Source organism: Antechinus flavipes, chromosome 4 (genome assembly GCF_016432865.1).
Source record: "Antechinus flavipes isolate AdamAnt ecotype Samford, QLD, Australia chromosome 4, AdamAnt_v2, whole genome shotgun sequence".
In the NCBI taxonomy this organism is placed as follows: domain Eukaryota; kingdom Metazoa; phylum Chordata; class Mammalia; order Dasyuromorphia; family Dasyuridae; genus Antechinus; species Antechinus flavipes.
This window is the reverse complement of record NC_067401.1, coordinates 259,296,600-259,318,196: the sequence shown is the minus strand read 5'-3', so window position 1 is coordinate 259,318,196 and position 21,597 is coordinate 259,296,600. Positions and strand designations below refer to the sequence as shown.

Genomic DNA, 21,597 nt, shown 5'->3' with positions numbered 1-21,597 from the left:
TTTCCTTCCTCAAATTATTAAGTATTTATCTGTTTTATATTCTATCTCCCCTTCAATAGAGTCAAAGCTCTTTAAGAATAGAAAATAATTTTTTTTTGTTTGTTTGGTCTTTGTTTTACCAGTGCTTAGAGAGTGTTTTGTGCATAGCAGGAGTGAATTGAGTCCTTGTTGGATATGATATGCTAAATTAAGTAAAAATATATTTAAATAGATAATGGGTCATTAAAAATATTTTCAGAAGAGTGTTTTTGACCCATAATATTTTAAAATTTCAAAAAGAGCATGCAAAATTATACTGGGGAAAATACTGGATTTGGAAATAGGAGATCAGTGTTCAAGTCTTTCTCTGGCACTGACTACTTGCGTGTCACCTTGAGCAAGTCACTAAATTAATGCACTTCTAGTTTCCTTATTTATAAAAGGTTTCTGGACTACATATCCTCTGAAGTCTCGATTCTATATCTATGATCCCATGGTGTCTAAGTTTGCCCTTAACATATTTTTTACTTAAAATGCTAAACCAAGCCACCAGGAGTTAAGCAGCTATATTAACAAATAAATAAATGCTTAAGTTATTATTAGGTGTGCATTCTAAAAATTTACTTTCTATATCTTAAAATCAAACCTGTACCCTGAGATACAGGGAGTTGTAGAATATTAATCTTAAAATCCATTAATATAGAGTTCTCTTCTTCTTGGTGGAATTCCATGCCTTGCACCTGCATGAGGGGCAGGGTGAAGTTGAGAAAAGGGAGAGGGAGGAAAATTCTCCAGTCTCTGCCATCACTCCAGGCACTTCTGGCTCTAGCTTTGTGAGAAGAAGACTAATATCAATCCCACTTCAGGTTTCTGAAGCAAGAATAAGACCATAGAAGATCCTGGGAAGAAGCCAACATTAAAGCTGCTAGCAGTCTTAATCATGTCACTATCTCCATCTTGCTATACTGAAGACTGAGGAAAATTTCTTGTTGGATAAGTCTCTTGGTTGAGCTGAGTTACTTCACTCTTAATGTGAAAGCTCCTTTATTCTGTGTTGTTTGGAATATATTCTCCTATGTATACTTTCTCTGATTTCTAATTTGCTATTGACTAAGTATTTCTTTGCTACTGGCTATGTATAGTCTCTGTGGTACTGGTGTTTGGTGGGAAGGGAGTCAAGCCTTGCATATAAAGCATGGGTCTTCCTTTTCCCATTAATGAACAACAATCAAAAGGTTAGTTTGAATCTGAACACTGAGTCTCCTAAACTAATAATATTTAAGGGAAAAAACAGATGTAATTCTAGCCTGGTACTCCCTTCTCTCTGAAAAAAGCAGAGTGACCAAGCTTCTCAGCCCAACCTCTTTTATATTCTCAAATGACAGGAATTGAAGTGTTTATTAGAGAGGGGTAAGGATAGAAGAGATTAAAGATATTTATTTTTCCTCCCTTGAAGACACATAATGCTATGTTACATATAGAAGGGCAGCCCCTAACCATAAATAAATTTGAAAGTCTAGGCAACAAACAGAATGTAACTTTTTCCCCACATAAATTTATAACCACAAATGGAACATAGTTTCTGAAAAAAATATTTTAATTTCTAGTATAAAATTTGTATTTGGTAATATTTTAAATATTAATGTTTCATTAAATACCAGTCATAATTTCTTTAAATGAGTAATTTTAATTTTTGGATGTTTTCTGACATGTCATGAATATCCTATTTTATGTATCATGTTTAATTTATTGTGTTGAAAGTCTTCTTAATTTTCAGCCCCCTTCCCCCATAGTAATATATTTCTAATTTTAAAATGGAAATCTAAGAGAATTTGTGATACCGTTTACCAGCATTCTGGTTTTCAGTAAAATTATGCTGCATGAGTATGTATAACTTCATTACTAGCAAGAAAAAAGTCAGAAAACAAGCATTTATTAAGTACTTACTATGTACCAGGCATTGTCATAAGAGCTAGGAATACAAAGACAGACCAAAAAAAACTCCACAAACAGCCTTCAGGGAGCTCACATTCTAGTGGAAAAGAAAACATGCAAACATTGTACATCCAAGAAATATACAGAGGAGATGAAAGGGAATCTTAGAGGTGGTGAGAAAAGGGGGTACAAGGGTGGGATGGGAGGAGGCATCCAGAAAAGCCTCTTGTAGAAGATTTGATATGATTCTTTAAAAGAATCCTGGGAAACAAGGGGGAAAAATGAAAAGGGAGAGAATTCCAAACATGGCAGACAGCCAATGAAAATGCACTAAGATAGAATGTTTTATGCTAGGAATAGTAAGAAAGACAGGTGTGGTGAATAGTAATGTGTACGAATTCTGGAAAGGTAAGTAAGGGTCAGGGTGAGAAGAGTTTTTATATATCAAGATTTTATATTTGATCACAGAAGTAATTCTTAATTAGCTACTGGACTTTACTGAGTGAGAATAAATAAGGTCAGACCTGTGGTTTTAGAAAAATAGAGTTGAGTGGACTGGCAAGAGATTTTAGGGAGAGAGGGAGGTTATTAGAGCATTCCAGGTATGAAGTGATGAAAGCTTATACCAGGTGAGTTGCTATGTGAATGGAAAGGGAAATACAGAAGGGGTGTTTCAGTGCTGAGGGGTGGGTGGGTGGACTGGCATGGTAAGGGATTTGAGGTAGAGACACCAACTAGAAGGTTATTAAAACATTCCAGGTGTGAGGTATGAAGGCTTATACCAGGTAAGCTGCTGTGTGAATGAAAGGGGAAATATAGAGAGAGATGATCTGAAGGAAAAAAAAAAGCTAGACTTGACAATATACCTGCATATTTATCATATACCTGCAAAGTTAAGTGTAAGGGAGGGGTTGAAAATGACATAAATTGTACAGGTGATCACAAAGAAAAAGCAGGACCAAGTTCACCAACTTCACTCTAACTTTCAGTCTTGATATATATATATATATATATATATATATATATGAATCATATTTTGGAAGAAAATTCCTCACCCTACTCAAGAAGTAGACTGAAATCAAGATGTGACAAATGAAGCAGAGGAAAAAAAAATGAAAAAAATAGCCCTGAAATAAAGCAGATCCCAACAGGTAGCAACAGAAATGACCCAGGAGAGAACAATTTAGATGAGACAATGGCAAATGGCAATATTATACATCAGAGAAATTAGAACAGCAGAGAACCTCAACAATTTGCAGCAGCTCCCTGACATCACCAGACAAGCAGATGGTATCAATAGTTCAGTGGGGAAGCAAGCAGCAACATCTGCAACAAGGAAGAATTTCAAAGGGTCTACAGATCTAGGAGTATGAATTGTACTGTTTATATGTATATGTCCTCTCCCACATGGGTCACATGTTACATGTATTTTTATATCTGTGTTGCCTCTTCTATCTGTAGTTTTAGAATCCTTGGTGTTGTGCGCCCTTATGCTTATTGGCAAAAAGAAAAAAGAATTTTGCCTTTTATTTTTACTATGCAGCTGAATTAAGTAGGGAATCTTCTGGCTCATCTGATAAAAGAAATATTGGTGAGAGCTTGTGAGCTGTGATCTTGAATATCCACTGACATGATGTGCACCTTGGAAATCAGATAGCTTTCAGAGAGTCCACAACTGAGAGGGCCTGGTTTACATAAGAAACATATCAATTTCATGAGGTGAGATTCATCAGAATCCATTTTAAAATATAGAAATTATTAAGAAAAATTCAAACAAAAGATACAAATCAAAGAATGCTTAAAACTTACCATCCATGGTATATACAGTATACTTTACAGAAGCAATTATTTCATTGTTTTCTGATGTATCACATTGGAATGCTACAGGATGAGTTTCCCGGGATACTTCAAGGACAGCTGAGTCATTGGGAAGAATGAGGGCTTGCTATTTTAAAAAATAATAATAAAAGGCAACAAAATAGAACATTTTTTGTATGCTTAGAAGAGAGAACAATTTTAGTCAACTAGAGAATGGCCATTTTCTTTGGTTATTCTACTCAAATAAGATTTAATAAGGTTTCTTTCTGAAATTAATACTTTTTGAAATGAAGTTATTGTATTTTCATAATTACTAAGGGAATGAACTAGCACAAACTTTGGCCTATTCATCTATTATTTTTAAGTGACAACAAAGAAAAATTCTGATTATGATAATAAAATTATATTTGTTATTCCTTTTAAAAAATAGCTTTTGTAGAGAAAGTTGATCAATAATCATTAGACTTGGGAACCAAGTAAAATGTTATATTATAAAACACCAAATTATATGGATTGATTACTCACCTGGTCTGGAATGAGCATTTTCCATATATACCTGAAACGGTTCTCTGGTGGTACATAAATACAAGCAAGTCTCACTGTAGAAAGGCTTTCTGAAATTGGTCTGCCCCCTAAGGGAAGAAAAATTTAGTTGGTACATAAAGTTTCTGTGAACATCATAAATTGCTATATAAAATATTTCAAAGCATTTTTGATAAACATACATACATGTGTATGTGTATATGTAACTGAGATTATAGCTTAATAGAGGAGAGAAACACAGAGACACAGAGAGAGAGAGAGAGACAGAGACAGAGACAGAGACAGAGATAAAGGGAGAGGGAGGAAGAGAGGAAGGAATGTAAAAAAGGTGGAAGGGAGAGGGAGAGGGAGAAGGATGTGAAGAGGAAGGAGGAATGAGAAAAAGGAAGATGAATGGATGGATGAATGGATGAATGGATGGATGGATGGATGGATGGATGGATGGATGGATAGGGTAAAACAGGGGTACCCAATCCTGCTGTGAGGAAAAGAATTCATTTCTCTAAGGTTCTGAGATCACCAGAGATCACTGTCTAGAGATTCAATTGTCATATACCTGCAGCAAAAACTCTAAGCCTAGTGAAGAAAGGGTCTAATTGCTGGTTGTACTCTGAGAATTCCAGCAAACTTTGGAAAGTAAGATATAATGACAGCAACTAGTTTAGTGCTACAAGATAAGGCTTTAATATACATCATTAGATCCCAGGTTGGCTGAGGCTCACTATTATACATAGAAATGGTGGTATAGAACAATATGGTACAGAGGAGATTTAAGTCTAAGCTTGGAGTCATCAAAGACCTAATCTCTTCATTACTGGAGTATGGAGACTTCATTGTATTAAGGGAATCTGACCTATAAAGCCATTTAACAAGAAGGCTTCTTTCTGAAATATAATACTTTTTTAAAATGAAGTTATTGCATTCTGATAATAGAATTGTTATGCCTTTATCAAAAGGGCTACAATAATGCATTGTCATATTATTTAGAATATTTTCAATATTACAAGCACATGTAAGTTCCTGAAACAAGATAAGAAAGCTAACATAATTTACAGAATAGTCTTGGGTAAAATGACATTTTAAATATTACTGTGATTCTCCTATTATAGTAGGCAATTTTTTTCAACTTTTCTTTTTTATCATGAACTTAACAAACATGAACATTATATATTAAATGAACATAAATGGAATACATAGATATGTATATATTTATATGGATAGATATATATGTATGTGTATGTATGAATGTATTATTGTTCAGCCATTTTCAGACAAAGATACTGGAATGGTTTGATATTTTCTTCTCCAGTCCATTTTACAGATTAAGAAAACTGAAGTAAATAGGTAATTGACATAAAGTCACACCATTTGGAGCATATTCCCATTGTTTTTCCAGAAAAAATACTTCTACTGAGCTTTGCTTGAATACTGAATCCTACTTACATCCACAGTCTATTGGTCCTCTGCATTCTTCCACTCGAAGAACACACTTTGATTCCCCTCCAGGACATCCATTTGTTAATATAACTTCTCTGATTCCAATGCCTTTAGTAGGAGGAAAACAAACACGTAAATCACCATGAATTTTTAAAAATCACTAGAGAGTTTCCTTCTTTTTTCTATCAACTCTTTCCCAAGTGTAAATCTGTGGCCTTCTGATGTTTATATTTATTCTTAAAGTTTATAACTCTTGCTTCAGGCTCTCTATGTTGAATTATTCTATAAATACTTCCTTTCACATGTCACAAGTAATTTAATTTGCATAGAAGAAAGCATAATATCTCTAGAGATATAATGCATTCCTTAAAAGTCATGTTTTGTCTGTCAAATATTTGCATTCTTTAACATTTTCCAAACTATTTAGTGTTCTTAAATCAACTCAATTCTTTACAAAGGTACTAAGTACACAGGCTCATTACCTTCGTTTCTCATTACTCAGAATGCAATATGCTGGTGGCCTACAATGTAGTCATAGGTTGAAAAAAAATTGTAATAAAAATCTTTCATTTCCCCATTTGACTTTTTAGTATCAAGAAAAGTCTTAATTTTCAAAGCTAATATTGTGAAAGACAAGGAGAAGAGAAAGATTGAAGGTGACATTTAAAGGACTTCATTTGTACCACGGAGAGATGAAAAAAGATCAATATTCTTGATGAGGATAAGTAGTAAGATATCACAGCAGCCTGATTGTATTTGAATTAATGAAATTATTTCCTGGATAATACCAATTCAAGATAGAATTATTATAAATTTATTTACATATAAATTTATATATTATTAATCTATATAATGTATAATTCACTATATATTATATATTAGATTATATATAAATTTATTATAAATATTACAAATGTTATTTTTCCCACATTATATATAAAGTTTGCTGAGATTAGGTGAATGATCATTTGTAGTTGATGGAAGATTAAATGAGAATTGATTTTCTATGAGTTCAAATAGGACCAGCTGCACTGCTTTTGGAAGAAAATTTCTCATCCTGCTCAAATTGTAGACTGAAATCAAGAAATGGCAAATGATATAGAGAAAAAAAAAATTGAAAAGATAGCCCTGAAATTAAGTAGATCCTCCCATGTGACACCAGAAAAGACTCGGGAGAGAACAATTTAGTATAGACAACAGCAGATGGCAGTACTATACATCAGAGAAATTAGATTAGCAGAGAACCTCACCAGTTGGCAACAACTCATTGACATCACCACACCAGCAAATGACATCAGTAGTTCAATGGAAAAGCAAGGGTCCATAGATCTAGGAGTATAAGTTGTGCTGGTTATGTATATCCTCTAACCATGTATGCCCCAGGAAACTATTGGAAAATTTCATTACCCTGCAAGATTGAATTAGCTTTGGAGTCACATCTCATCGGTATTCTCTGCCCTTCTGCTTGGATACTTTTTACTAGAGAACAGAATCATAAGCTCCAAAAGTTCCATTTAAGCACTGGCTTCTCCCCAATTCCCATCAGTTGGTTTGTCTTTGGACCTCTTTGGATTTCTCTATCATATCCCTACACAGGGTACCTTCTCCTTACTCCTAACACCTACCTTTACTTGTCAGCTTCCTGTCTTCCCCATTAGAAAGAAAGCTCCTTGAGGACAGTGACCATCATTTTTAAAAATTTATATTTGTATCTCAGTGATTAGCAGAGTGTCCAACATATAGTAGGTGCTTAATAAATGTTTATTGGCTATTGACTGACAGAAAAAGTCTACCTATTCCAAGGAAATGAGCATTCTTAAATTGAAAGGGAAAAAAATTACTTAATATTGCTGCAAGGCCAATTAAGTGGAATTGATATGTAATTCCACTGTTATTTTCATGCAGTAGTCATTATACTTGCTGATCTTGATATCAAACACTGTCAGAATTCCAGGGCCCCAAAATAAGTAGATTTTTCCTGAACCCTTAAAAAGGGAAATGATGATTACTATGAGAAAACATGAATTCATGCTTTGTGCTATCATGTGAACTCTCTGCAGTTTCGAAAGTAGAAAATACTTGAAGCAGTTAAGAGTTGTTAATAGTTAAAGACCAGAGAGAATGTGAGAGTATTGGTGAATGGGTGGGAATGCATTTTCAAAGTGAACTATCCTTCTTAGACTTATCAAAAAAGTATGGAATACTTCTATTCTTCTGCTAAAAACCTGGAATAGATTAGCTAGGGATATTTTTAAGACATAGGTAAGAAATTGGAGAAGTTGCTTATTAAAGGCCAAAAATTTAAAAGAGAAAGGAAAATAACTGGCTACCCTAGACAATTATGGCAAGGGATGGAATTTGTGACATAAGAAATGAAGAGCAGCTAAGTGGTACATCAGATAAGAATATCAGGCTTGGAGAAAGGAAGACTCATCTTCCTGAATTCAAATCTGGTCTTAGACATTTATTAACAATGTGACCCTATTTATTAATCTATCTAGATACATATAAACTTATTATATATAATATAGAATTCATTATATATTATATATGTTAGATTATATGTAAATTTATTATAAATATTATTTCCCCCATATTGTATATAAGGTTTGTTGAGATCATTTGTATATGATGGAAGATCAAATGAGAACTAATTTAACTTAATCCTGTTTGCCTCAGTTTCTTCATCTGCAAAATGAGCTGGAGAAGAAAATAGCAAGTCACTGGTATCTTTGCCAAGAAAACTTCAAATAAATGAGTCAGACATGCCTGAAAATAACTGAACAATAACACAATTTGGCACTTGATAAGGGATAAATTATATCTAATAAGAGCAAGTTAGAATGGATTTTCTCTTTAGACTGGCTTATCTGATTAAGAGGCCTTTAAGCGAAAAAGAGTGAGGGAGAATGAGTGTGTAGATATAGCTACTAAATAATAAAGAATCAGGTATGACATTAAGAAAAACAGCACTAGAGATGTTTAGAAATTCATAGGACATAAGAATAATGAAGAGGAATAGAAATAATATTTTAGTCTCACATACCTACTACCTATGTCAAAATTGTGGGCAATAAACAAAATGTGTTAGATATTTTAATGTTTTAACTCAAAAGTAAAAATGGCCTAGTCTTATCACTGAAACTTGGCTGGAAAATATTCGTGATTAAAATATAGTAATGATAGTTCATTCAATACAATAAGTATTTATTAAGTGTCTCATTCAAAATACCAGGTCAGTTGCTGAAGAGAAAAGAAAATTAAATACTTTCCCTCAAAAATCTTACATTTTTGGGAATGGGATATGATATATCATGTACAATACATAAATAAGTAAATACAAAGCATATACAATATAATTTCAAAAGGAGAAACTCTAGGGAAATCACTTAACCTCTATCTGTCTCAGTTTCTTCATCTATAAAATGAGAATAATAATAGCATCTGCCTCCCAGGATTATTCTAAGGATAAAATGAGATAATTTTGTAAAGTTACTTTGAAAATCTCCAGGCATTAAATAAATGTTAGTGTTTATTATTAACAACAATTGACAGTATCAGAAACAGCCTGGTATAAGAAATAGTATTTGAGCTGATTTCTAAAGGAAACCAACACTTCCAATAGACAATGAGAAGGAGAAAGGAGAGCATTGTAGGAATTATGCCATGACATAGAAGGAGGAGATTGCTATGAACAGGGAACAACTAGGGGGCTACTAATTTTGTTGGAATGGATACTTGTGAAAGATAATCACATAAAATAAAAATAAAAAAAGTAGGTAGGAGCCAAGTGGTAGGGAATTTTAAAAACTAAGGTGAACACTTTGCATTTCATCCTAGAAGTAATACAGACATTAGCTTTTTAAATAAGTGAATGAGATGATCTCATCTGAATTTTAGAGATATCAATTTAGCAGAGGATGCCTTAGAGGAGGAAAGATGCCAGAAATAAAGAAACCAAATATGAAACTATTGCAATCATCTAGGCCAAAGGTGATAATAATTAACCTAACCCTATCTCATTCTCAATTTTGTCATCAGTAAATGTGAATGATAATAGCACCTACTTTGTTATGGTTAGGAATAATACATGTAAATTGTTTTTGCAAGCTTTAAAGTGCTACAAAAATATAGTGAATAGATGATTGGTGCATGAGATAATGGAAGTTAGATGGGGGAAGGAGGAGGGATAACAAAGTCAATACTGATTCAGAAATTGGGAATCTAGACTACTGGAAGGATGTTGATATTTTCAGGAGAAACAAGGAAGTAAGGAGGATGGATGGTTCTGAGGGAAAAGAATTGTTTGGGACATGCTGAAGTTTACATGTCAATGGGATATCCAAGTATGGATATTAAAGAGACAGTGATATTTCAGTCCCAGAGTTCAGGAATATGATTATGAATGAATATAAAGATTTGGGAATCAGCTGAATAAGGATCATAATTCAACTCATGGGAGGTGATAAGATCACCAATATAGAGGATATATATATAGAGAAAAAGATCTAGGCTAGATTTTTAGTGTATGTTTAGCAGACAAGAAATGATCTAGTGAAGGAATCTAAATGATACTCTCAAAAAGAAAACCAACATGGAACAGGGTAATGGAATCTAAGAAAAGAGAACATATTCAAAAAGATAGGATGGCTGAAGGTGTCAAAAGCTAAAAATATTAAGAGTAAAATAATATAAGGTCTAAGAAAAGGCTATTGGGTTTAGTAGTTAAGACACTGTTGATAATTTTGAAGAGAATAGTTTCTATCAAGTGGTAGAATTGGAAATTAGCTCTTCCTATTGAAAAGTGAATGGGAGATTAGGAAAAGGGAATAATGAGCAAGGAGTAGAATGACTGACAAGAAGGGGAGATACAGGATAACATCTAAGGAAATAGCAGGATCAATTTAAGATTTTTTAAAGAAGAGAGCAGATGATATGTTTGTTCAGTTGGGAGGATAGAGTGTGGAGGAAAGGAATTAGTAGATTAAAGAAAATTGAATGAGAGAGACAGAAAGAATGTGAGAGAGGAGAAAAGATATAATCAAAATCAATGGGACAAGTTTTTGATGGAGACAGGAAAGAACAGGATCAAATGAATAAATAGACAAGATCTTTTCAAAGAGAAGTACTATCGCTTCATCAGAGGTTAGAACAAGGGGAGAAAGAATGAAAAATATTAATGTATGAGTTATTAATAATAATAACAGAGCTCATAAAGAATTCCCTATTTTTATGGCAAGGTCTTCTGCTCATAAGGAAAGGAAAGCAAGTGATGGAGAAGTCTAGAGGAGAGAAAAGAAGGTACAGAATAGCCACTGTGTAAGAGTCTATTAAAGAAGTCTGAGAGAATTACTAAGAATCACTAAGAGTCTAAATGAAATTAGATAAAGTAAAGTGAACTCTCTGGGTCCAGTTTTATGACTTTTTTACTTTTATAATATATAAAGAGGACAAAACAAGGAAATATTATTTATGCTATTAAGAACACACTTCCTTAAAAATTATACTCTCCAAAAGTGTAATAGATTATCAAGAGAGGAAATAAGTTTTCTCTCACTGAAGATATTTACACAGATGTTAGAATGATAGATTTATCCTTTGGACATGGGTTGCTATAAATCACTTCTGTACTTCTATTACAACTCTCCTACTGAATAGGGAAGTCTGTTGTCTATGAAAAGGGAAGCAAATGCATTTACTCATAGAATCACTAGTTCCCCAATATATGCATATTTGATATCTGTTCCCATTAAGTTGTAATAACACCAAAAATCCCAACTGTACACTACATGTCTGAGGGTAAATCATTAGATTTGCACAGCAACTTAGCTTGGATTTTGATAGAAGAGGACAGAGCTATGGGTATAGATAGAACAATAGCTCTGTTGTGGATTCCCTTATCTGGAGCAAAGATGGAACCACCACAATGGATAGTTGCTTCAACCTGAATATAGGGCTTCTACATCTGCTAGAGACAAATGAGAGTGACCACATCAAGCAACAATTTGCTATAAAATTCTCAGTCTACGGTTTGGAAGGTAAGTGTTGGCAGATACAACCAATTTCTTGAGAGGAAACCAGTGAGGCTGGTTGGTTCCAATCCTTCATGATGCAAATACTGACAAATAAGAATGAAATAAGTCCCAACAGACTCTGCATTTATTCAGTGGCTCAGAGGCACTGAAATGTTCAAGATTCCATTATCAGTTCCATGATGATTGATTCCTGTAACTTTTCGATATAAAGACTACCATTACTGCTGGCTTAAGCAGCAAGAAAGAAACCTTTGATCCTATATTTTAGTTCAGTTTGATGGATATCATTTTCTATAAATAACATACATAGAGAAAGGATAAAGCACAATAAAAGCCAAGCATTCCTATTGGGAGATCCAAATTCCAATGCTTGCTATCTATGTGATCTTGGGCAAGTCACTCAAACTCCCTGGTTATGTTTCCTCATCAGTAAATTGAAGGCATTAGACTAGATAACTTCTAAGGGTCCATGACAACTCTAAATCTATGACCATATGACCTATCATGGATTCTTGGGTCCAAACTCATTTTATAACCTATGGGAAATTATAGGATCATTTAGTTAGAATTGAAGTCATCTAAATTAACTCTTTAATTCTGAAAATAAGAAAAATGACTTGTTTAAAGTTTGGGGTAGAGCAGCATCCAAAACCCAAAATCTAGCTCTTAGTCTGGCACACTTAGATTAGTTTCTGGTAAAAAAAAAAAAACTGCACATTTTTCGTCATCAGAAGATACTACTTTAGATATGACACCAATTCGCAATTTCTCCTAATGTTTATCTTAGCATGTTTTCCAAACATAAGTGAAATATAAAATCACATCTTTAATTCATCAACAATTCATTCAAGCAAAGTATTCAGGATAATGGGACTAAAACTCCTGGAATATTTGAACAGACAACATGGAATCATGGAATGAAAGATGGAGTGATATTTAAAATCATTTACTCCAACTCATTTTTACATTTTATCAAAGTGAGTTCTATATATGTTTATAGTTAACTGTAATTTGAAGTCATCTACCCAAATTCCCTCATTTTACATTTAAGGAAACTGAAGGTAGAGACATTAATAGGTGATAAACAATAAAGACAGTATTTAAACCCAGGTTCTCTGGATTAAAATCTAGTCTTCCTAACAATACATTACAGAGTCTCATATATTGTGCTGTTTGATTTTATCTGCACATAAATTATAGCTGTCCTGGTTTCTCCATTCACTGAGCCACCAACTTAGTTTGGGATTCCTCCTCTCTCACCCAGACCATTGTAATAGTCTTGCAATTGACCTTTCTTCAACCTGTTTCTTCCTTCCTATAATCTTATCTTCAATATAGCTACCAAATTGATATTCTTAAAGCACAGGTATGACCATTTCTTTCTCTTAAGATTTCTTTTTCCTTCTAAGATAAAATGTAAACTCCCTTGCCTGACACTTAAACCCTTTAAAATTTGGCTCCAATTTCCATTTCTTGACTTGACATTATTATCCTTCATTCAGTCTACAGCATATTCCAACCATACTGTGCTATTATTTGCTGCTCAATATTCCATATCTAGCCTATATGCCTTTGTACCCCCTGCTGACTTCATGTTTCAAATATATTCCCTTTTTACCTCTGTCTCGTAGAATCCTATTTTCTTTTAAATGATAGTTCAGGTACTACCTCCTCCAGGCAGATTTTCTGATATCCCCAGCTGTTAATCCTCATACCAGTAGAAATTATATTCATTTCATATCTATCTAGTATGTATTTATGTATGTACATGTTGTTTCCCCTAATGGAATATAAGCTCGAGGACAGGAGTTGATTTGATTTTGTCTTTTGGTCCCCAGTTTCCTCATCTGTAAAATGAACTGGAAAAGAAATGGCAAACCACGCCAGTATCTTTGCCAAGAAAATCCCAAGGGGGATCACACAGAGTCAGACATAAGTGAAATGATTCAATAATAACAACAACAAAGAAACCTCATGAGGATGGTGAGATTGGAGAAAAGATAAAATATCTAAGAGACTCACTTACAATGTCATAGATTTAGAACTATATGGATCTTAAGAGATCATCTCTAATTCTCACTTAATAGATTAGGAAAATGAGGTCAAGAGAGGTGATGTGACATTTCATAAAGTCACAAAGTCAGCAAAAGCCAGGAATTGAACATGGGACCTCTGACTTAAAATCCATTGCTATTTCCACTAGCTGCCATTGTTTTCAAATCTTTAAAAGCTGAGAGCAGGTGAGTGGCAGTTACAGGGCAGCAGATTTTGCCTCTGTATTAGGAACTCGTGTTCAACAAATAGAGCTGCCAAAAGAAATGGAGTAAAGCAGGCTTTCACAAGAGTACAAGATGAGGATAAATGACTGAAGGCATCTCATTAGATATGCTGTAGGCAGGGAATTCCTAACCACAGTAGTGGTTGTAATTTCTGAGAGTCTTTTTCTGGGTAACGCTTTATGGTTCTATGAACAAAGGATAGAATGAAGGAATTTAGTCCAAGAAAAAATACTTTTCATTGGAAGTATATATTCCTCTAAATATGCAGCATGAGAGCCAATGCAGCATAATGGAAAAAGAGCCAGCCTCTGCGTCAGAAAAGCCTAAGTTCAAGCCCTGGACTTTGATATACATATAGGCTGTGAAATTGTCTGCAAGTCACCTAATCTATCAGTGTCCCAGCCAATGGTTTTAGACTCAAAGTTAACAAAGAATTACTGATCTGTATTGTTAGGAGATTTCTTGCCCAGGAATGAATAGTCCAGTGAAATTATAGGTTTGGTCCCAAAATGTGTATTATATAATTTGAGAAGTTTTATATTTCTCAAAGATAACTTACAATTTATCAAATGAGTTCTCAAGTGACACCAACCATATGATGGCAGTGCCAGAAATCAAAGATCCATCTCCACCTGCTGTGGAGCAGCATCTTGTGAAGACTTGTAAATTGCAACTAGAAACTCATAGGTTTAATATGGAGGTGTCTCTCTCTTAGTGATTCCTATCAAGAAGGGGATAAAAAGATTGGATCTCAAAAAACTTTTGATTAAAGAATCTAGATGTCTGAATAGCTAACTACATACACTAAAGGAAAGAAATCAATTGTTTTAATTGTCTTTTACCAAGCTTATAAATTCTGATAACCCTAAATATAGGACATAGAATTCTACCTTGATACCAGCTTAACAGGAATTCTCCATCTCATGACATTGTTCAGTACTGGCCCTCCCCCTTTTCTCTCTCCTATCAGCATTTTTCCATATCCTTTGTCTGTTGCCAAATCCACAGCAATTAACCTGCTCTCAGAAGGGCAGATTCTATTCAGAATACAGTTAATTTTATTTGTGAATATATAGTACTGTCAGGGCAATGTGGTCCATACCATCTGAGGCCTTATTTCTCCACCCAAGACAGAGTTTATCTCTACAAAGAGCCAACAGCTATTCATATAGAGAGAAAATATTCAGAGTCAATCAAAGGTCTGAAACATTATCTTTCCCACAGTACATAACTCTTTTCTCCAATGTATGATACATGACCTACAGCTTGCAAAAATGAAATATGAAGGAGAGACTGCTACCAAGCTTATCAGGGAAAGGGGATCAATTTGCCAGCATTGGACATGGGGAAATATCCTTGATCTGCATTTGAAGATTTATTTTCTTAACACTTCCCTGATGTTCACAAATGAAGAAAACAGTTATTTAGGTGAAGGTAGATCCTAAACCATTTAATAAAGGAATTTACATTAAAATTAAGCTTTTTTAAATGAAAAAGATATTATAATCATAAAAAATTGAAATTAATGAAAGATGAAAAAAAGTACATGACTACCAATGCCAAATTGCCTACCACACCTAGAAAAGTGTCAGTACATTTTTATTTGCTGTGCTACTTACCACATGTAACTGTGCACATTCCAAATTCTACCTCCTTGGCTACTGTATTATTTATACCTAAACATAAAGCATAAAGGCAAATTTTATAATCAAATTCTTCCCAGGTGGAGCCCTATTAGTAAAGGAGAGATAAAAAGACTTATTTTATTATTGGTAAATATATTTCTTAATTGTGTTATATATTTCTTAATTGTGAATACTCACAAAGGTAGTGGTGATTGTTCTCAAAGAGGACCGTCCATGACATCAGGAAGGTGATGCCATGACATAAAAGTGAATTGGATTTAAGTGAGGGAGGGCTATGCAAGATACCTGCCTCACTTTCCCCTGGAGAGCCATTACAGTGGCAAGCTATAGATCAAAATTGTTGGAGATGGTCCTGGATGAAATGAGAGACTTATACCTTTTTAAGCTAAGATTTTCAATAAGTTCCATGTTGACTGAGGCTGCACCCATTCAATGAGTAAGGCTAAGGAGCAATTGAGGCAAAGAATCTACAGAAATAAATAATAAAAAGTGGCCTATTGCTAATTATGAAGATAGAGCCCAAGTACTTAAAGAAATCAACTATTCTTATTGTGCAAGATGGTTTCAGAAAAACCTGAGATAACTTATATGAACTAATGTAAAGTGAGATGAGCAGAACCAGAACAATATTGTATACAGTAACAATAATATTGTAAGGATGATCAACTGTGTAAGACTTAGCAACTTTGATCAGGACAGTGATAGAAATCAATTTCAAAAGACTCATCCATCATGAAAAATGCTATCCATTTTTCCAGAGAACAGATGAACTCTGAATACTAGCCAAAATAGGTGGGTTTTTTTCACTTTCTTTATATTTCTAGCTTCTGTTATTTTTTTTGCAACACATAACATTTTGTAAACATTATATACTTTTTAAAAAATCCTAAATCAGCAAATATTAAATGGTCACCATTTCTTCTTCATTATGCTAGAAATGTTGATCATGTCTCTATATCAGCTCTGGCGCTCCATCTTGTGAGTATGTATTTGAGATTTTCCTTTATGAATTCAAGGAAAATCTAGCTCCCAGAACTACTTTTAAGGATGAGATTTGAATTAGTAGGAACATTTACACTTTCCAAATTTATTGCTTCAACATCATACAAGATCTTTTTTTCCCCCTTAACTTTAAGTAGCAAAGCAATAAGAAATTGGTGACCATGACTCACTTTAAAGGGGATTTGCAGATATTTGTTACTTACAATATTTTCAAATACATCCAAGTCAATATTTTAAAACAAGAAAGCTCAGTAAAGTAAAATTTGTGACCCTTTTATCTGTACAGAATGCTTGGCTTATTTTACAACAAATAAATAAAATGCTTGTATTACATATATTTTGTGAGAGGCTTTATACCCAAATTTTTCACATCATACAAGAAAATGCTTTTAAAAATTTTCTGCAGTTTTAGTCAAAGAAATACTAGGCTTCTCAAATTGAAGATATTCTAGGCTTGGATTTGAAATGTCATCAATTCATATGCAGCTCATTATACATCATCTTCAAAAACAAGTATAAATAATGGAAAGTAATGTGTAAAACATTTTTATGTCTCTGAGATGTTCATTAGAATCTGCTTTGATCCTTGACCAATTTAATATTAAAATACAGTATATGCACACACACATATGGAGAGAGAGAGAGAGAGAGAGAGAGAGAGAGAGAGAGAGAGAGAGAGAGAGAGAGAGTCAGAATCTGAAAGGCATTAGACCACTAACTAAACTAAGAGGTAATGCCATGACTTGTCCTGGGCATAGGGAAAACACTCAGCTACAGAAAGCTTTAAAAAAAAATCAAAATCTGCACCTAAACTTTTACTTGCAGTAATGTGAGCAACTAATCAATATATGTAACATCTTGTCAAGATCTCCTGTTTAATGAGCCAGGAGAATATAACAAATTTATGTATGATGCAAGTACAATAGCATTAGGTCTTTTGGATTTATTTGAGAGTCATAAATTAAGTCTCTTGTCTATTGTTATCACTCGGGTAAGAAATGACCTGAGACAATTGTGTGGCTTAGTGGAAGAATTAAGCAGGTACACATATGTGTCAATATAAACATACTATTCCAAATCTTAGTGCAGTTTTATGCTTTATAGTTTAAAATTGTATTAAAACTTTTGGCATAGATACAGATCTATATGATATATATACAAATACAAATACAAAGTCATATTTATTTATTTGTATCTATCTATATCAATATATCTACTATTCCAAAACTTTTTTATGCAGTTTTAAGCTACTTATCAATAAAATTTCACTAAGACTTTAGGGATACTGTTAATATTCACATAAGGATCTCTAGTTTGTCATATGTATAATATACATATGTTCATTGATGGTAAAAATCATACTTTATGTTGCAAACAACAACAATAATAACAACAACAACAACTATGTGATAGGGGAAGGGAAGGGAGAACTGTATTTCAGGGAAAAGTGGAAAGTGGTAGTGACAGGGAAGTGCTTTCTGGTAAACGATGATGAAATCCTTAAAACTTGAGAATAAGAAAAATAGGTTGACAATAGAACCGAGGAAGTTGATTGAAAGTTTTCTTTGGTGAGCATCCTCAAAACAAAACAAAACAAAACAAAACAAAAAGACAAACAAAGGAATTGTTGGGTGGTGTGGGGAAGACATGGAAAAACTCTCTGATAAGAATTTGAGTATTTCTATTACACACTCTATTTAGAAAAGATAGTGTCACCATTGGTGATTTTTTTTTCTTTTCACTGTAAGACAAGAGAGGAAAAAACTGGTTTTTGCTCCTTTTTTCTGGAGTGGGCGAGCCTGGCTGGCACGCCTGTAACATCACAGTCAGAAAGTGGTTCCTTCAGGTCTCCTCACTCCGTAATGTCCGAGCCAATACAGGCACACTTAGCACATTCACACGCTCACCTTTGTTTAGGGGGGTACTATTGTTGCTTGAGGAGTGAAGATTGATAGGCAACACGTCCTGAAAATTAGCTTCGCGGGGCAATCCTGGGGAGGGAAGGTAGCTCACACTTCCCTAGGCCCTCTCCTCAGGGCTGCCACCACCCTCCCCCCTCCGTCTTCCCAACATCCTTCCCCCATTCCCGCCCCTCGAATAAAGTACATGAAGTTTAACTAAGGGGTCCCAGCCTTCCTCTGAGCAAGTTCCCTCCCTCCTCTCTCTCCAGTCTTAGCCCGTAGTCCCTGGCTTTCTACCTTCCCCATTCCAGTCCTCGCCTAAGCCCAAATGCAGCTTCTTATCGCCCTCCGTGTGTACAACTGGGCTCTTGAGCTTGGTGGTGTTATGTTTCGCCACCAGTTCTCTTCCCGCCAGAAGCAGGAGCAACGCCCCTAGTAGGAACTCCAGTCGCGCGGAGAAAATACAGCCAAAACCCATGGCCTCTACAGCCTACAAGCCCGGAGAGCAGCCTTCACCAGAGTGAGGTCGAACAGAACCGCGCGGCACCCTGCTGGGCCCTGCAGGCTTCCAGTCCCCCGAGCAACTATTGAAGCGTCACGGGATCCGTCACTATTCTCCAGTCTTGCAGCGCTTTTATGCAAATTGATAATCCTTCTACCCTCCACTGGGGTGAATCTGGGGAGTAGGATCTCACGCACAGTAGGTCTAGATGAGCTGGAGTTGACAAGAGAAAATGGAATTGACCTAGTGGAAGGATCTGTCCATGGTGCTTATAAACTTATCCCAGGTACAGGACAGTTGCATTTAAAATGCATTTCTCGGACATTTTTATCTTCTCATTACTTTTTGACACTGTGACACCTTCAGCTCTGCTTTGCATTGTAGTTTGTATCAAAAGGGACCTTAACTTCTTTAACAGAAGAAGAGACAGGCATAGTGGAGTTGAATGACTTGTCCAAGATCACACAGGTAGTAAATGGGAGGGCTATTACTCTACTTGGTTTAATATTTGTAAACAATATTTCAAAGGCTAGCACAACATTCCTCAGGATTATGACAAGCACGAGTGTGTCTACAAGAAAACAATCAGAATGGCAAGAGAAGTAGAGAACTTGTCATGTAAAGATTGATTAAAACAATTGACAATGAATAAAAAAAGATGTAGAAGTGATATTAACTTAATAAATGCTTGTTCCCTATCATTTTTCTAGGAAAGCTGACACTTTCAATTCACTTTCGCACTACTCATGGTGAAGGCATAGCTATTCAATAATATTAAAATAAATCACAGAATTTTTGAGATGACATTTGATGTCTTTAATATTCCTTATTCCAATACTAAGGAAAACATAATACAAGTGAATGTATATTTTCTACATATGAAAGCTTAATATTTTTTGAAGATTTGAAAAACCTAATAGTCTCCATGATGAAAAATTTCAATAGGTTTCATTCAATAAATATTTTAAAAAGTGAGAGACAGCAAAATGATTTTGGAATCAGGGATATTTGGATTGAAGTCCCATCTATGACCCATACTGAAAGATCCTGGGCAGTCACTTAATTTTTTTTTGTGTCCCTGACTTCTCTAAGTCTATAAACTGCAGAGGAAATCTGGATCTGTAATGATGTAGGGAATTCCTCAAGAAGAGTTTACTATACTAATAAAATTACAAGTCCAATTAAAAAAAAAAGTTCAAGGCACCATGCTAGAGAGCCACAACCTCAAGTAGTAATACTCATAGCTAACATTTTATAGTGCTTACTCTTTGCCAGGTATTGTGCTGAGTACTTTATAATTTCTATCTCATTTGATTGTCATAACAACTCTCACAAAAAGAGATAGGTGCTATTGTGATTTCTATTTTATAAATAAAAAAATAAATTTTATAAATTTATAAATTAGGGCAATATACAGTAGGAAGCATCTGAGACTAGACTTGAACCCAGGTTTTTCTGGTTTTATGTTTGATATATTAGTGTTTGATATACTTGTACCACCTAACTCCCCCTATACGAAAATATAGTCTTACAGTCCCTACATTCCAACAACAAATCAATAAAATTTATTAAATACTTACTATATGTCAAGCATTATGCTAAAACACTGGAGACATAAAAGGGGGGCAAAAGGCAGCCCTTGCCTTTCAAGAACTTATAATCTAATGAAGAGGACAACATGCAAACAAATATACATATTAAAAATGTATGCTTACATATATTATATATGTGTGTATAGACAAAGTAATATATATAGTATTAATTACTTTATTTATTGTTATATATTTTATGTAATATATATTAATGTTAATTAATTAACAGAGGAAGGCAATGGAATTAAGAAAGTTTGTCTAATATGGGTGATTAGGATTACGCAAAGGTAAATATGATCTTAATGAAAATAAGTGCATAAGAGAAATTTTAAGTGGCCAAGTAAACAAGCATTTTATTAATAATAATGTTTATTGACCACTATGTACCAGGTACTTTGCTAGCTATTTAGGGTCTAAAGGCACCAACAATACTTCCCTTGCCCTGTCAGTCTACATTCTTGGGAGATGGAAAAGAGTGGAGCAGCACTTGATCTGACATCAAATAGGAATATTCAACTTCATAATTGAAGTTGAAGTTTGAGGAAAGGGTTAGCATGCCTTACAGAGTCATTTAGTTCATCATTTTTGACAATAATAGAAAATTTGATTTGTTGCCATGCCAGCCCTTGGTATAAAGAACAGATTTAAAAAAATAGAATCCCTAAAAGTAGTCATTGTACAGACTTGAAACCATAGTAGATGGATTGTTTAAACTTAGGTCATTAAATTACTTTCAAATATTAAAGATCAAGAAAGTGCAGATTTCTTAAATTTAGAGATATTCCCTTATTTCGTGAACAAGTGAAGTCCTCTATGCTAAGAACATGGATAATAATAGATTGGAAAATATTCATTCTTGTAGTTTTTAAAAAACATTTTCAAAGGGACAGCTAAAATGACAACATGCACTGTCAAATGCAATATTCCA

The 21,597-nt window shown here is 34.2% G+C and overlaps 1 protein-coding gene across 1 annotated transcript in view; it reads right to left on the bottom strand.

Annotated features, from left to right (window-relative positions):
• The window catches only part of SPACA1 (sperm acrosome associated 1), a 33,189-nt gene extending 14,080 nt beyond the window's left edge, over positions 1–19,109 (bottom strand). Inside the window, exons 1-6 of the mRNA XM_051993230.1 lie at positions 18,873–19,109; positions 18,582–18,665; positions 15,646–15,702; positions 5,719–5,820; positions 4,258–4,364; positions 3,724–3,859 (exon numbers count right to left, since the gene is read on the bottom strand). Coding sequence (XP_051849190.1) covers positions 3,724–3,859; positions 4,258–4,364; positions 5,719–5,820; positions 15,646–15,702; positions 18,582–18,665; positions 18,873–19,053 — 667 coding nt within the window. The 5' untranslated portion in view covers positions 19,054–19,109. The remainder of the gene's footprint in view (positions 1–3,723; positions 3,860–4,257; positions 4,365–5,718; positions 5,821–15,645; positions 15,703–18,581; positions 18,666–18,872) is intronic.
• Between the last annotated feature and the right edge of the window lie 2,488 nt (positions 19,110–21,597).